At 35.8% G+C, this 16,719-nt stretch overlaps 1 protein-coding gene across 1 annotated transcript; it reads right to left on the reverse strand.

Moving 5' to 3' along the window:
* Positions 1-625: 625 nt before the first annotated feature.
* LOC142231276 (lectin subunit alpha-like) lies at positions 626-15,387 on the reverse strand. The gene is made up of 3 exons (XM_075301891.1): positions 15,304-15,387; positions 937-1,048; positions 626-867 (listed from the first exon to the last, which is right to left on the reverse strand). The coding sequence occupies exons 1-3, from the start codon at positions 15,385-15,387 to the stop codon at positions 626-628; spliced, it is 438 nt and encodes a 145-aa protein (XP_075158006.1).
* Between the last annotated feature and the right edge of the window lie 1,332 nt (positions 15,388-16,719).

Here is a 16,719-nt window from a genome sequence, read left to right on the forward strand (position 1 = left end):
AAAAGTTTTACTCTAAAAAGTGACATATGTTTATATTGCGATATGTTCAGCTCCATCAGATTCACCTTAGACCACTGAAATAATCTGTCTGGATCCTCTTGTAAAATAATTTGACCAGTATGATCATTAACAGAATGGAAACTTTAATATCATCTGCGTACATTAAAACTTTACACCGAAATATTGATTCTACCAGAATCATTTATAAACAGGTTGCAAAGAATCGATCCAATGTGGCTTTCGAGTCCCGGATTTAAGCACGACTTCTCTAATACTTAAGAAGTAGATCCGATTTATTAAAGTAAATTGGACCTCAGTTGATTCTAATTTTATGTGAAGATTATCAATTTAATTTTATGTGAAGATTATCAATTTAAAGTTCGATCCCTAAACTCCAAAGACAATGATAAGGTAATAGACTTCTGGTCAAGTAAAAAAAATATTACATCTGAGAAATGCTAGCCAATCTTTATACTCACGACAATATTGGTTTTAGTGCAAAGGTCAAAGAACAAAATTAAGGTCACTTTGGTTATCCGTTTCTGATAGCTTTCACTATGATTATTATTCAAAAATTTAATAACAGTATCTGCTCTTTTTGTAGATTTTTTTATGACTTAAAAATTCAATCGAAAAATCTTCCTTCACATATATAGCCCAGTTTGGAAGAACAGTTGGCATCATTCCAAAGGAAATCAGTTGCACTATAAATATGGACACAATGTTCAACATTACGGTAATTATCAGGTTGTCCAGGTCCCCAGCTAGTAAATGCAAAGGGCTTTTCACTCATTATCCAATGAAAGGGACGTTGTTTATCAGAAGAACCATTATCTCTGCCACCTATCCATAAATCTGGTGATTTCTCTATAAAATGAAAAAAAACAAAGTATTTTATTGTATATATATTTTTTATATATAAATATTCTAGATTACTAAATAAACTCCTTAGTAAAGCATCAAAAGCGGCATTTTTCTCTTGACTTTTAATTTCGACCAATTGTAGACCACGTCGAGTGCACTCCCTTGCAGCCGCTTCGGCATCGTACTAAGTTGGAAGAGACATGTTTAAATATTCATTTCCTATGGAACTTTATCAACTTAATACCATTGTCTCACTTTCTATTAAATAACTTCGGCCATCGTTTGCCTGGTGCCATTGTGGTATTGCTGCCACAAAATTATTGAAACAAACCAAAATTACAACAAAATTCAGAGTCTTCATAATCGGAAAATTTTTGAAGCCAAATCTTAGCATTACCTTGTATTTATACTCACACCTCTTGGATATTGAAACAGTATTTGCACAGTGGTTTCTTAGGTTGATCAAAACGAAAAAAAAAAAGATTTAAAAAATAATATTTATGTATGAAAAGAATTAACAGGTTGGCTGATAAGTCCCCGGTCTGACACATAGATGGCGTCGCAAGTATTAAATGCATATTATTTTTATATAGTAACAGCCTTCAAATGATTCGTGTCAAAATTTGATGTCTGTAAGTTAATCAGTTTGTGAGATAGAGCGTCTTTTGTGAAGCAACTTTTGTTATTGTGAAAAAAATGGAAAAATGGAATTTCGTGTTTGGATAAAATACTGTTTTCTGAAGGGAAAAAATACGGTGAAAACAAAAACTTGGCTTGATAATGAGTTTCCGGACTCTGCCCCAGGGAAATCAACAATAATTGATTGCTATGCGAAATTCAAGCGTGGTGAAATGAGCACGGAGGACGGTGAACGCAGTGGACGCCCGAAAGAGGTGGTTACCGACGAAAACATCAAAAAAATCCACAAAATGATTTTGAATGACCGTAAAATTAAGTTGATCGAGATAGCAGAGGTCTTAAAGATATCAAAGGAACGTGTTGGTCATATCATTCTTCAACATTTGGATATGCGGAAGCAAGTGTGCAAAATGGGTGCCGCGCGAGCTCAAATTTTACCAAAAACAACAACGTGTTGATGATTCTGAGCGGTGTTTGCAGCTGTTAACTCGTAATACTCCCGAGTTTTTCCGTCGATATGTGACAATGGATGAAAAATGGCTCCATCACTATACTCCTGAGTCCAATCGACAGTCGGCTGAGTGGACAGGGCCGGTGAACCGTTTCCGAAGCGTGGAAAGACACAAAAGTCCACTGGCAAAGTAATGGCCTCTGTTTTTTGGGATGCGCATGGAATAATTTTTATCGATTATCTTGAGAAGGGAAAATCCACCAACAGTGACTATTATATAGCGTTATTGGAGCGTTTGAAGGTCGAAATCGCGGCAAAACGGCCCCATATGAAGAAGAAAAAAGTGTTGTTCCACCAAGACAACGCACCGTACCATACGTCATTGACAACAATGGCAAAAATTCATGAATTGGGCTTCGAATTGCTTCCCCACCCACCGTATTCTCCAGATCTGGCCCCCAGCGACTTTTTCTTGTTCTCAGACCTCAAAAGGATGCTCGCAGGGAAAAAATTTGGCTGCAATGAAGAGGTGATCGCCGAAACTGAGGCAAAACCGAAGGAGTACTACCAAAATGGTATCAAAAAATTGGAAGATCGTTATAATCGTTGTATCGCTCTTGAAGGGAACTATGTTGAATAATAAAAATGAATTTTGACAAAAAAATGTGTTTTTCTTTGTTAGACCGGGGACTTATCAGCCAACCTGTTAAGGGTCTTACGGCCAAATTTGGCAAAATCGGGCGATACATATATATGGGTGCTATATCTAAATCTGAACCGATTTCGATGAAATTTTGTACATACAGTTAGTGCTACAGAATATTACATTTAGCTAACTTTGATAAATAAGGGTTTTACGTCCAAATTTATGAACATCTGGCGATACATATATATGGGAGCTATATCTAAATCTGAACCGATTTCGATGAAATTTTGCAGACTTGAAGGGTAATTTGACGACGATCGGTTTCTAAAAAAGTGCAATGTGACCCAATTTGTCGAAATTGGGCGATAATTATATATGGGAGCTATATCTAAATTTTATCAGATTTCTTCCAAATTAAATAGCGTTCGTCCTTGTGCCCAAAAAACTCCCTGTACCAAATTTCATCAAAATCGGTTAATAATTGCGACCGGAATCCTGTGACCAACAAATTCATTGAGAGACGGACGGACACCAAGCGCTAGATCGACTCAGGAGGTGATTCTGAGTTGATTGGTATATATTTTATGGGGTCTAAAATCAATATTTCTGGTAGGCACATGCTTTTGGCTGATCAAAGTTATTATACCCTGACCCCTATGTGGTTTAGGATATAAAAACTTTTTTTTTTTTATTTTTGAACGCTGTTTGCCTTTGTAGTCGAGATACCAAATTTAGTTTTCTTTTAATTTAAGTTTTTCAGGATTATCAATGTCAAGTTGACCTTAGTCAAACAAAATTTTCTCTCATGTAAAGATACTCAGTTTTAAGTCGAAGCACTTAACTGTAGGGACCAAATGGCTTCATTGAGAAGTTTATCAACTTTTGGAAAATGAAAAACATTTTTTTTTATCAGAGAAATGCGTCTTCTATACAAATAATTCGCATTCGTATTTAACGGACATTAAGCATTTCTCCTCACGACAATATTTTTTTCAGTACAGTTAAAATTTCATATAATTGCTCCACTGTGATCCACAACCCAGAGATAAGATATAACACTTTTTAATTTAAAAGCCATTTTAATTGAAATTAAAAAGTGTTAAACATCATATCCATTCGTAAATTGCATTTGATATTGAATGAAATTATATTAACATGTTCAAACAAGCCAAATTGATAACGAAACTGAAGAGGTTATCTGAAACAAGGTTTTAGAGAAAAATCTATATATATGAAAGTTAATAATAATATTCAATTTTTCCAATTTTAGAAACTTTGGGATACATATCCAGCTTCACTTCATTTTATTTTAAGCAAAACTCGTCTTCTTATTTTAATGACAATAAATCTTTGTACTCACGACAATATTTTTTCAGTGCAGGTTTTATGGCCGCTATTGTTCTACCATTATCAGTGTGAGCTACCAGAATTCTTTCCTAGACAATTTCCTTTTTATACCCTGCGCCACACTATGGAACAGGGTATTATAAGTTAGTGCATATGTTTGTAACACCCAGAAGGAGACGAGATAGACACATGTCTTTGGCAATAATGCTCAGGGTGGGTCCCTGAGTCGATATAACCATGTCCGTCTGTCCGTCCGTCCGTCCGTCTGTCTGTGAACATTTTTGTGATCAAAGTCTAGGTCGCAATTTAAGTCCAATCGCCTTCAAATTTGGCACATGCATCTAATTTGGGTCAGAATAGAACCCTATTGATTTTGAAAGAAATCGGTTCAGATTTAGATATAGCTCCCATATATATCTTTCGCCCGATATGCACTAACATGGACCCAGCAGCCAGAGTTATATACCGATTCGCTTGACATTTTGTAAAAACATAACACTTGGTCGTATAGTCAAGTGTGCAAAATTTGATTGAAATCGGTTCAGATTTAGATATAGCTCCCATATATATCTTTCGCCCGATATGGACTAATATGGTCCTAAAAGCCAGAGTTTTGGCCCAATTTGGTAGAAATTTAGCACAGGGACTATATTTAGCATTGTAGCTATGCGAGTCAAATTTGGTTGAAATCGATTCAGATTTAGATATAGCTCCCATATATATCTTTCACCCCATATGGACTAATATGGTCCTAGAAGCCAGATTTTTGGCCGAATTTGGTTGAAATTTTGCACTAGGAGTACAATTAGTAGTATAGTCAAGTGTGCAGAATTTGATTGAAATCGGTTCAGATTTATATATAGCTCCCATATATAGCTTTCGCCCGATTTACACTCATATGACCACAGAGGCCAATTTTTTACTCCGATTATATGTTTTTCTGATTTCGACAAATATGGTCAAAATTCCAACATTTTGCTTGTAAAATCGCCACTGCTTAGTCGAAAAGTTGTAAAAATGACTCTAGTTTTCTTAAACTTCTAATACATATATATATATCGAGCGATAAATCATAAATAAACTTTTGCGAAGTTTCCTTAAAATTGCTTCAGATTTAAATGATTCCCATATTTTTTTACTAACATTGTGTTACACCCTAGTGCATTAGCCCACTTAAATTTTGAGTCTATAGATTTTGTAGAAGTCTATCAAATTCTGTCCAAATCGAGTGATATTTAAATGTATGTATTTGGGACAAACCTTTATATATAGCCCCCAACACATTTGACGGATGTGATATGGTATCGAAAATTTAGATCTACAAAGTGGTGCAGGGTATAATATAGTCGGCCCCGTCCGACTTTAGACTTTCCTTTCTTGTTTTATTCAAGTCTTTTGATATACTGACTTCTTCATAAATTCCCCAAAAATATACAAATGTTCATACTCAAGTATTTGACCATATAACAATAGCGACAGAGCAGCAGGATCATAATGTAAATTTAATTGAAATCTAATTGCAACAACAGTTGTCCGTTGTGTGTAATTAGTAAAACGTGGTCTGAGGCCGTAATTTGTCTGCATTTAAATGCATTCGCATGCGGTTGTTACAAAGAAATTCTAGACCAGACCTATTTGATTGTATAAAGCAAACATTTTGTTATAACGATTTTGATTTATGTTTCGGTAACTGTTGCAATAGCAAGAACAACAACAACAACGACTTTAAATATCAATTTTTATAAAATGGTCCCTTGTCTGTGGTCTTCGGCAATCACATTTGGTCAGCGATGTGATCTATGCTGCTATTGTTGTATGGGCTTTGGCTGTATCAGCTAGCCCATATTGTATATTTATATCGGAGTATAGTGCGTTTCAAATATTCAATAGAAATGTATGTCTCGTTCCATAAAGATTTGGAATATTACCCCCAAAAAAAAACAACTTTTATTGAATTCACGTTTTCACACAAAAAAATTTCACGAAAAATTTTCCAATTACAATTTTAATTGAGTTTTAAAAAATATTCAATTAAAAATTTAATTGATTCAACAAATTTTTTAATTGAAACAAAAATCAATCACAAAAATAATAGTATCAATTAATTTTTTAATTGGATCAATTAACTTTTTAATTGACCTTCAATTAATTTTTTAATTGATACTATCATTTCTGTGATTGAAGACATTTCAATTAAAAATTAATTGGATCAATTAATTTCGTGATTGAATCAGAAAAAAATTTTTTTGTGTGTTTCGGTGTATTTATTTTCTGAGCTTTCATGTGAGTGTGCGTGATTAACAAAACAAAATGTCGTGCATGAGCGTGACTAACGAAAATAATATCTTCGTGATTGTGAGTGAGTAACGAATTACGCTCACGAAAATAATCCCGCTCACCAACAGAAAACGCTCATAAGTTAAATTCATTTACAATTTTAGTGACACCTGGGATGTTAAGAGTTTAACAACGCTCTAGATTTTACTAATGCTTATGTTTTCAGACACGCCGCTAAGGTAAATGACTCATAAAATTATTCGTGAGTCACGAAATTTTTCGTGTGTCACGGTATTTTTCGTGCGTCACGACATTTTCGTGCGTGAGTGTACGTGAATACAAATTTTCTTTTCGTGAGTGTGCGTGAGCGCGAGTCCTACTAAACACTATCGTGCGTCAGTGTGCGTGAGTAAGATTTGTACGTCGTGAGTGTTCGTGAGTAAAATATTACTCACGTGCACAACTCTAGTTTCAAGCCATTTTCATGATCAATGTGCCTGAAGAAGTGACATTGGTGTGTAATGAGGCCGATACAAATTATGGACCAAATGGACCGATAAACACTAAATCCTATACAGAGTTTTGTGTGTCTAAAATACCTGTATATTTAAAATTTCAGGCAAATCACACCCAGAGAAGGAATATGATCACCTCAAACATGTTTTAAGAGCAAAATGTTATTTTTGGGTGGTGACCATGTAACATGGTTTTCGCAACCATGTTATTTTCTCGGAAATCATGTATCTGATTTCGGCAAGCAGGTTATATTTGACGAGAAAATTATATTTTATTGACAAACATGTTACATGGTCACCATACAAAAATAACATTTTGATCTTGAAACATGTTTGAGGTGATCATATTCCTTCTCTGGGTGCAGATAAAAACTACGGTTTTTAGAAGCCCAAGAAGTAAAATCGGGAGGTCGGTCTTATGGAGACTATGTCAAAAACATGGACCGATACACACCATATTCGGCACCTAGCTGTGGTTCTGAAACCCCTACAGAATCTACACCCCAAATCGGAGGACCGGCTTATAAGGGGGCTATATCAAAACCTGTACCGATGCACAATATATTCGGCACACCTATTTGTGGTCCTAAAAACCTATAGATTTTCAATTTCATGCAAATTGGATCTAGAAGCCCAAGAAGTAAAATTGGGAGGTCCGTCTAAGTGGAAAATATACCAAAACATGGACCGATAAACGCCATTTTCGGCACACCTAAAATACCTAAAAGACCCCTTTCTAGTTTCAAATGGATAAAAACTACGAATTCTAGAAGCCCAAGATTAAAATCGGGAGATCAGTCTATATTGCGGCTTTACCAAAACATGGACAGATACACACCATTTTCAGCACACCTATTTGTGGTCCTCAAATACCTCTACACTGTTAGAAAGTATGTTTTTCATATGTTCCGATATAAACAAAATGTGTTTCGGGCACAATTATTAAACACAATATATTTAAGTGCAAACATGTAATGTTCCTAAACTAACACAAAATGTTTGGGACACATATGTTAATATGTTAGAATATATTATGTTTGGGGCATGAAAGTTTCATAAAAATAATATGTGTGAGTGTATACATATATAAATTTATAAATTTCGAGTGATACTTTATTCAGAGAGCGACAGAGAGAGTTAGTATAGAGAAAGAAATAGAGATGGAAACCGGAAGGGTTGAATAAAAAGATATCAACGTAACACAGCGAGAATGAAATGAGAGCAATTTCTGTGAAACCGCTTGTATGTAGTTTCGGAAAACTGTTTCGTGATAAGGTCAAAAATGTAATATGCTTAAGTCTAAATATTATTTAATTTGAATAGTAGAATGAGTATTCGGAATAAAGAGAATAGACATTCGGAACCAAGAGAATAGACATTTGAAAAAAAACAGCATATTTGTATTACAGAAAAAGATGCGAAGAACTCAAAAATTTCGTGGAAGTGAAAATTATGTTAGGGAATGAGCACAATCTTCTTTGAGGAATTCTTCCAAGCATATACTATTTTTGGATTCAAAATGCTTCCAAACATATAATATGCTCACATCAAACAAACATATTAATGTTTCGGCAGTATCCAATAATATATGTGCTTCCTGCAAAATATGTTTGGAACATATGTTAGTGAAGCGATTTGTTTTGAGGGTGTAGATATCCAATTTCAGGCAAATCGGATAGAAAAAACGCCCAAGACCACAAATCGGGAGTTCGGTTTAATTTGGGGCTATATCAAAACATATACTCACCGATACTCACAATTTTCGTCACACCTTCTTATGGTCCTAAATTTTTTTTAGTTTCTAGCCCTTTACAAACAAAATGTCTCATATCTTTGAATGCCTGTATACTACAATTTAACGGAGCAGATAGTTGTATTCATTATAACTGGCTACTTGAATGTAAAGAGCATGGATGTAATGCCTAGTCGATTTGAAAATACATAAATTAATTTGAAAATAATTATAATTGATGCTTTTTAGTTCTGTAATGAAATGTTTAGTCATATGTAAATGTTTATTTTTGCCACAAAAGAAAAACATAAAACACAAAAACATCGCATCATAACATGTTCTAATAAAAATGTTATTTTATATTGGCATAAGTCAACATATCATATTTGGTCTTTAGTTGTAAAAAAAGTGCACACACACACACAAATGAAGGCAAGAAATTTGTATAACAACCCAGCAAAAAAATTTGAATTTTACATAAGCCAATTGAAATACCAAGAAATTGGTATTGCAAATTGCCCTATCAAAATATGGATCATTACATCTCTTGCTATCAATAATAAGGCTGAAATATAGTAATAAAAGTAATACATGGTAAATTTTGTAGATTATACACAATTTACCACTATTTTTTACCTACAATTATCGTTGAAGATAAATGGCATGAAATAATTTTTTTTGAATTTTCAAATATTAGAGTGTCCCTCAAATTTTATGAATTCAATGGAAGTAGAAATAAAATATCCTTAATGATTATCCAATGGGTATCCCTTTCCTTATATCGATCTGGTTCTGATAGCAAATTTAAATTAATATAAAAATAAATATAAAAATAATTAAAGTACACATTAATTTAAATTAAATAGGCATAAATATTTTGTAGTACTTGTATTGACTCCGAGACAAAGATACACCTTCATTAAAATGCAGACATTTTTAGTAAGTTATCTTCCTGTAAATATAGGCTTTACACGTATGACAAGTGTAAAGAATTCAGAGAGATAAATAAACATAACAAAAAACAAGTATATACAGCACTAAGTTCGGCCGGGCCGAATCTTAAATACCCACCACCATGAACCAAATATTAGGGTTTCCTTTGAAATTTCAGGAGGGCTTGAGGACTTGAGGACACTTCCCGAAGATAAATTTAAAGATTTCACCTATAAGGACTATATCAGATTCTGGATTTATAAGAACCATTTTTGTTTGAGTTTTAGAGGAATCATTAACATCTCTTGTAAGTGTGCAAGAAAATTATAAAATAACGTCTTGATTTGAAATCTTAAATCTGTAGAAGTAAAATCTGGAAATTTTACATTGAGTTTCAAGCAATTTTCATGATCAGTGCGTTTCTACACTCTCAAGAAGTGAAGTCGGTCTATATGGAGGCATTACCAAATGGACCGATAAAAACATAATCCGATACATGTTTTTGTGAGCCTAAAATACCAGAATATTTACAATTTTAGGCAAATCAGATAAAAACTACGTTTTCTAGAAACCCAAGGGGTTAAATCGGGAGATCGTTCTTATGGAGGCTATACTAAAATATGGACCGATACTCACCGTTTTCGGCACACCTCTTTATGACCCGAAAATACCTCTAGATTTCCAATTTCAGGCAAATAGGATAAAAACTTCGGATTCTAGAAGCCCAAGAAGTAAAATGGGGAAATATGGACCGATACTCACCATTTTCGGCACACCTCTTTATTGTCCTAAAATACCTCTAGATTTCCAATTTCAGACAAATTGAATAAAAACTGCGGTTTCTATAAGCCCAAGAATTCAATTCGGGAGATCGGTCTATATGGGGGCTATACCAAAACATGGACCGATACTCACCTTTTTTGGCACACCTCTTTATGGTCATAAAATACCTCTAAATTTCAAATTTCAGGCAAATTGGACAAAAACTAAGATTTCTATAAGCCCAAGACCCAAAATCGGGAGGTCGGTTTATATGGGGACCATATAAAAACCTGGACCGATATAGCCCATCTTCGAACTTGACCTGCCTGCAGACAAAAGACGAGTTTGTGCAAAATTTCAGCACGATTGCGTCATTATTGAAGGCTGTAGCGTGATTACAACATACAGACAGACGGACATCGTTATATCGTCTTAGAATTTCTCCCTGATCAAGAATATTATATAGTCGGAAATCGATATTTCGATGTGTTACAAACGGAATGACAAACTTATTATACCCCCGTCACCATTCTATGGTGATGGGTATAAAAAACTCGCATGTACTCAATTTTGAACTTTTCTATACCGGTGTCATTTGGAACATTTTTTAGTACTTGGTCCATAACCCTTTATTATACCCACCAACATAGAATGGTGATAATAAGTTTGTCATTCCGTTTGTAACACATCGAAATATCGATTTCAGACTATATAAAGTATATATTCTTGATCAGGGAGAAATTCTAAGACGATATAGCAATGTCCATCTGTCTGGCTGTAATCACGCTACAGTCTTCAATAATAAGGCAATCGTGCTGAAATTTCGCACAAATTCGTCTTTTGTCTGCAGGCAGGTCAAGTTCAAAGATGGGCTATATCGGTCCCGGTTTTGATATACAGTAATCCCTCGATTTACGTCGTAATTGGTTCCGGAATTTGACGACGTTAATCGAAACGACGTAAACCGAATTAAAAACTGCTCATACTTACTCCTAAGTCCACTTACGTATGTATGTGCATGTACATAATAAAAAAAACTTCAAAAAAATAAAGGTAATTCGGTAATTCATTCAGAGCTCTCCACCAAAATTAATTTCAAATATCATCAACTTGCTAATTCTCGTCTTACATTGGGCTACATGGCAAAAGTGAACATTTAGAGTTTTGCATTCCAGAGGTTTATATTCCAGATCATACCTATTTACCTTTTTCAATTCACATGAAAGTCACAGAGACCTCCCATTTTATTTTTTACGTGATGCAATAAAAAGAATTGCAGCTGATTGAGCCGATGTGTGAGTGCTCACATTCCAGCGGTGAAGAATAATCCGTCTTCGACGTTTGTTTTTCCTGATTTCTTAGAAGACAACTGGCAAACAAATGGTTGTGTACCACTCAGAATAGACCGTTCTGCGTCGTTCTAGTGCTACGATTGTGATGTGTCCAGTTTTTCGTTTGCTTGGAAGTGCTTTGTTCGCGAGCAACCTCCATACAATAGACTGCTGTTTACATTCGGGCTCATACACGAAAATCCATGGTTCATCACTTCTCACGATGCCATAGACGTTTCTCGATGCGATCGTATTTTTGGAGCATTTCTCTCTACCAATCGAAACGAATCTTTTTGAGCGATTGACAAATTACGGGGGATCCAACGTGAATAAATGTTTTTGACGGTCAAATGTACATGCAATTTTGAATGTATGCTGCTCCCAGTAATGTCTAAGATTGTCCCAAACTCACGATAGGTCTTGCATCATATCAGGCGCACAGCATCAACGGTTTCCGGAACAATTTCGGTAAGAATTTCAGAAAAAAACAAGTATATACGGCCGCAAGTTCGGCCAGGCCGAATCTTATGTACCCACCACCATGGATTGCGTAGAAACTTCTACGAAAGACTGTCATCCACAATCGAATTACTTGGGTTGTGGTATCTTAAAACTTCTTATTCCTGCATGGTTGTTGGATACTATATACTAACATCACGTACCAAATTTCAACCGAATGGGAAGTATTTTGCTCTTCCAAGGGGCTCTGGAGGTCAAATATGGGGATCGGTTTATATGGGGCCTATATATAATTATGGACCGATATCGACCAATTTTTGCATGGGAGTTTGAGGCCATATATTAACACCACGTACCAAATTTCAACTGAATCAGATGAATTTTGGTCTTCCAAGAGGTTCCGGAGGTCAAATCTGGTGATCGGTTTATATGGGGGCTATATATAATTATGGACCGATGTGGACCAATTTTTACATGGTTGTTCGAGACCATATACTAACACCATGTACCAAATTTCAGCCGGATCGGATGAAATTTGCTTCTCTTACGGGCCTCGCAAGCCAAATCGGGGGATCGGTTTATATGGGGGCTATATATAATTATGGACCGATGTGGACCAATTTTTGCATGGTTGTTAGAGACCATATACTAACACCATGTACCAAATTTCAGCCGGATCGGATGAAATTTGCTTCTCTTACGGGCCTCGCAAGCCAAATCGGGGGATCGGTTTATATGGGGGCTATATATAATTATGGACCAATGTGGACCAATTTTTGCATGGTTGTTAGAGACCATATACTAACACCATGTACCAAATTTCAGCCGGATCGGATGAAATTTGCTTCTCTTACGGGCCTCGCAAGCCAAATCGGGGGATCGGTTTATATGGGGGCTATATATAATTATGGACCGATGTGGACCAATTTTTGCATGGTTGTTAGAGACCATATACTAACACCATGTACCAAATTTCAGCCGGATCGGATGAAATTTGCTTCTCTTAGAGGCCTCGCAAGCCAAATTTTGGGGTCCGTTTATATGGGGGCTATACGTAAAAGTGGACCGATATGGCCCATTTGCAATACCATCCGACCTACATCAATAACAACTACTTGTGCCAAGTTTCAAGTCGATAGCTTGTTTCGTTCGGAAGTTAGCGTGATTTCAACAGACGGACGGACGGACGGACGGACGGACATGCTCAGATCGACTCAGAATTTCACCACGACCCAGAATATATATACTTTATGTGGTCTTAGAGCAATATTTCAATGTGTTACAAACGGAATGACAAAGTTAATATACCCCCCATCCTATGGTGGTGGGTATAAAAAGGTTACGATGTCATCATCGTTGATACTTACTTTACTTATGGAAGGCGTTCCTGATAAAGTGGGCAAAAAAAAAAAATCGACGACGTAAATCAAAGTTTGATGGAACAAAAAATTTGACGACGCAAATCGAAACAACGTAAACCGAGACGACGTAAATCTGTAGTCCCCATATAAACCGACCTCCCGATTTGGAGTCTTGGGCTTATAAAACCCTTAGTTTCTCTCCAGTTTGCCTGAAATTGGAAATCTGGGCGTATTTCAGGACCACAAAGAGGTGTGCCAAAAATAGTGAGTATCGGTCCATGTTTTGGTATAGCCCCCATATAGACCGATCTCCCGATTATATTTCTAGGGCTTCTAGAATCGGTAGTTTCTATTCAATTCGCCTGAAATTGGAAATCTAGAGGTATTTTAGGACCATAAAGAGGTTTGCCAAAAATGGTGACTATAGGTTGATGTTTAGGTATAGCCCCCATATAGACCGATTTCCCGATTTTACTTCTTGGGCTTCTAGAATCCGTAGTTATTATCCAGTTTGATTGAAATTAAAAATCTAGAGGTATTTTAGGACCATAAAGGGGTGTGCTAAAAATGGTGAGTATCGGTCCAGGTTTTGGTATATCCCCATATAGACCGAACTCCCGATTTGGGGTCCTGGGCTTTAGAATCCGTAGTTTTTATCCAATTTGCCTGAAATTGGAAATCTAGAGGTATTTTAGAACAATAAAGAGGTGCGCCTAAAATGGTGAGTTTCGGTCCATGTTTTGCTATAGCCCCCATATAGACCGACCTCCAGGTTTTATTGCTTGGGCGTCTAAAATCTGTAGTTTTAGAGGTATTTTAAAACCCTAAAGAGGTGTGCTGAAAATTATGACTATCGGACCATGTTTTTATGTATCCCCCATATAGACCGATCTGCAGATTTTATTCTTGGGCTTATAGAAACCGTAGTTTTTATCCAACTTGCTTCAAATTGGAAATTTAGAGATATTTTAGGGCTTCTAGAAACCGTAATTGTTGTCCACTTTGCCTGAAATCGAAAATCTGGAGGTTTTTAGGAATATAAATAGGTGTGCAAGAAATGATTTTATTTTTTGGGCTTCTAGAATCCGTAGTTTTTATCCAATTTGCCTGAAATAAGAAATCTAGAGGTATTTTAGGACCTGAAATATGAGATCCGAAAATGGCGTGTATTGGTCCATGTTTTGGTTTATCTCCCAAATAGACCGATCTCTCGATTTTACTTCTTGGGCTTTTAGAAACCATAGTTTTTATCAAATTTGCATGAAATTTTAAATCTAGAAGTATTTTTGGAACATAAAGAGGTGTTCCGAAAATGGTGAATATCCATGTGCACTGATAATAAAAATGGCTTGAGACTGAATTATAGTTTCTGGTAATCATTTAAATAATGGGGGTAAAAATATACAGATGTTAGATTTTAAATCAAGGCGTTGTTTTATCGTTTTCTTGCACACTTGCACACGATGTTTATGATTCCTCTAAAACTCACACAAATATGGTTCTTACAAATCCAGAATCTGATCTAGTCTTCATAGGTAAAATCTTTGAATTTATGTTCGGGAAGTGTACTGGTTGAACTGATCTTCTTGTAATCAAATCACCCTGAAATTTTCAAAGGAAACTGTAATATTTGATTCAAGGAGGTGGGTATTTAAGATTCGGCCCGACCGAACTTACTGCTTTATATACTTGTTTTTTTTTTTTAATACCATATTTATACGTTTTGGCATACTTTCAACCAATTCCATGTATAATTTCATCTGGTATATTCTGCCACTCAAGCTGTACTCGTTGCCGCAGGTCTTCTAATTTTGATGGAGCTGATTTGTACAATCCCAGCCGTCTTCCCACGATTGATCATAAATTCTCAATCAGGTTGAGGTCGAGGCTTTACGCTGGCCAATTCATCACTTCAAATGTTTGCTCACAAAACCATTTTTTCACTATTTTTGCACTATGCTTCGGATCACCATCCTGTTGAAATACGACTTCATCTTCAGGATAGGCACTCTTGCCAACAAACTCGGGAAGATGAGTCTGCAATATGGCGAAGTAGTCTTCCTTCTTCATTATATCATCAATTTCCTGCAAAGGGCCAATGTGCCCGCAAGTGAAGCAGCCCCAACCATGATGCTTCCACCAGCATGCTTCAGAGGTTGCTTAACATGATAGCGTTGAATGGTATCATCAGGACGACGCCAGCAATATTGTTTACCGTCCGATTGGAAACGGATAAATTTTTATTCATCTGACCAGATAACACGTTTCCAGCCATCTGTCGTCCAATTTTTATGCTCTCTTGCAAACTTCATTCGAGTTTTTTGATTCTTTTCGGACAATGCAGGATTATATTTTTTTACAGCTGAAACATAACCAATGTTGTGGAGCGTTCGTCTTGCTGTCCATTAATTAACTTGCCTATTTTTGGCAACAGTAGTATTTTTTGGCGTTACGGACTTGTCTGCCTCATTTCTACCATCATAAGGCGAGCGTCCGCTTCGGTCAACAGTTTTCAGCGGCCTCTCTTTGGGAGTAGCATTTCGTCTTTTTTGGACGCGAATGACCACAGACTGCCTTATATTTAGTTCCCTGGCTATTTTCCGCGATGAAGACCCATTATTAGTTAAGAAAACTATATTGTCCTCCACATTTTTATTTGATATTATTGCAGTACACGTCACAAAGCTGTATTTCTGATCATAAAGGATGAAAAAAATACAAAACTAACGGTATATTTTGGTTAAATGCTGAGTACATCAAAAAGTGCAAAATTGAGTACAGGCGAGTTTTTTTCGTTACGTTTATTTATCTCTCTGAATTCTTTACTTTTTGTTTTGAGTTTTTCGGTGTTTTATTTAGAACGGAAGAAGGAATAAAGGAAAAGTAAAATTATTTTGAGTTTCCTTATTGGTGCTTTTTTATTCGTTTAGAATTGAAAAAAAAAAAAAATAATTATGTACTCATTTCTGCACGCCACTGTATGTGTTAAGAAGGAGAGACATTGAGAATATACTACAAGTAAAAGAATGGAAGTAACCAATTGGCGCCTTAAAAATATATATTCACAAAAAAAAAAAAACAATTCATAAAGTTTTTTTTTCTACCAGTGTATGCCTAAGGTGAAACATAATATGTTTGAACAATACAAACAATATTTTGTTTGGGAAAATCCTGAAAATATGTAGGCTTGAAGCAAAATGTGTTTGGGGTATATGTTACAGAAACGATTTCTATACCCTGCGCCACACTGTGGAACAGGGTATTATAAGTTAGTGCATATGATTGCAACACCGAGAAGGAGACGAGATAGACATATAGTGTATTTGGCAAAAATGCTCAGGGTGGGCTCTTGAGTCGATATAGCGATGTCCGTCTGTCCGTGAACACATTTTTGTAATCAAA

This window comes from Haematobia irritans, chromosome 3, assembly GCF_050003625.1.
Source record: "Haematobia irritans isolate KBUSLIRL chromosome 3, ASM5000362v1, whole genome shotgun sequence".
In the NCBI taxonomy this organism is placed as follows: domain Eukaryota; kingdom Metazoa; phylum Arthropoda; class Insecta; order Diptera; family Muscidae; genus Haematobia; species Haematobia irritans.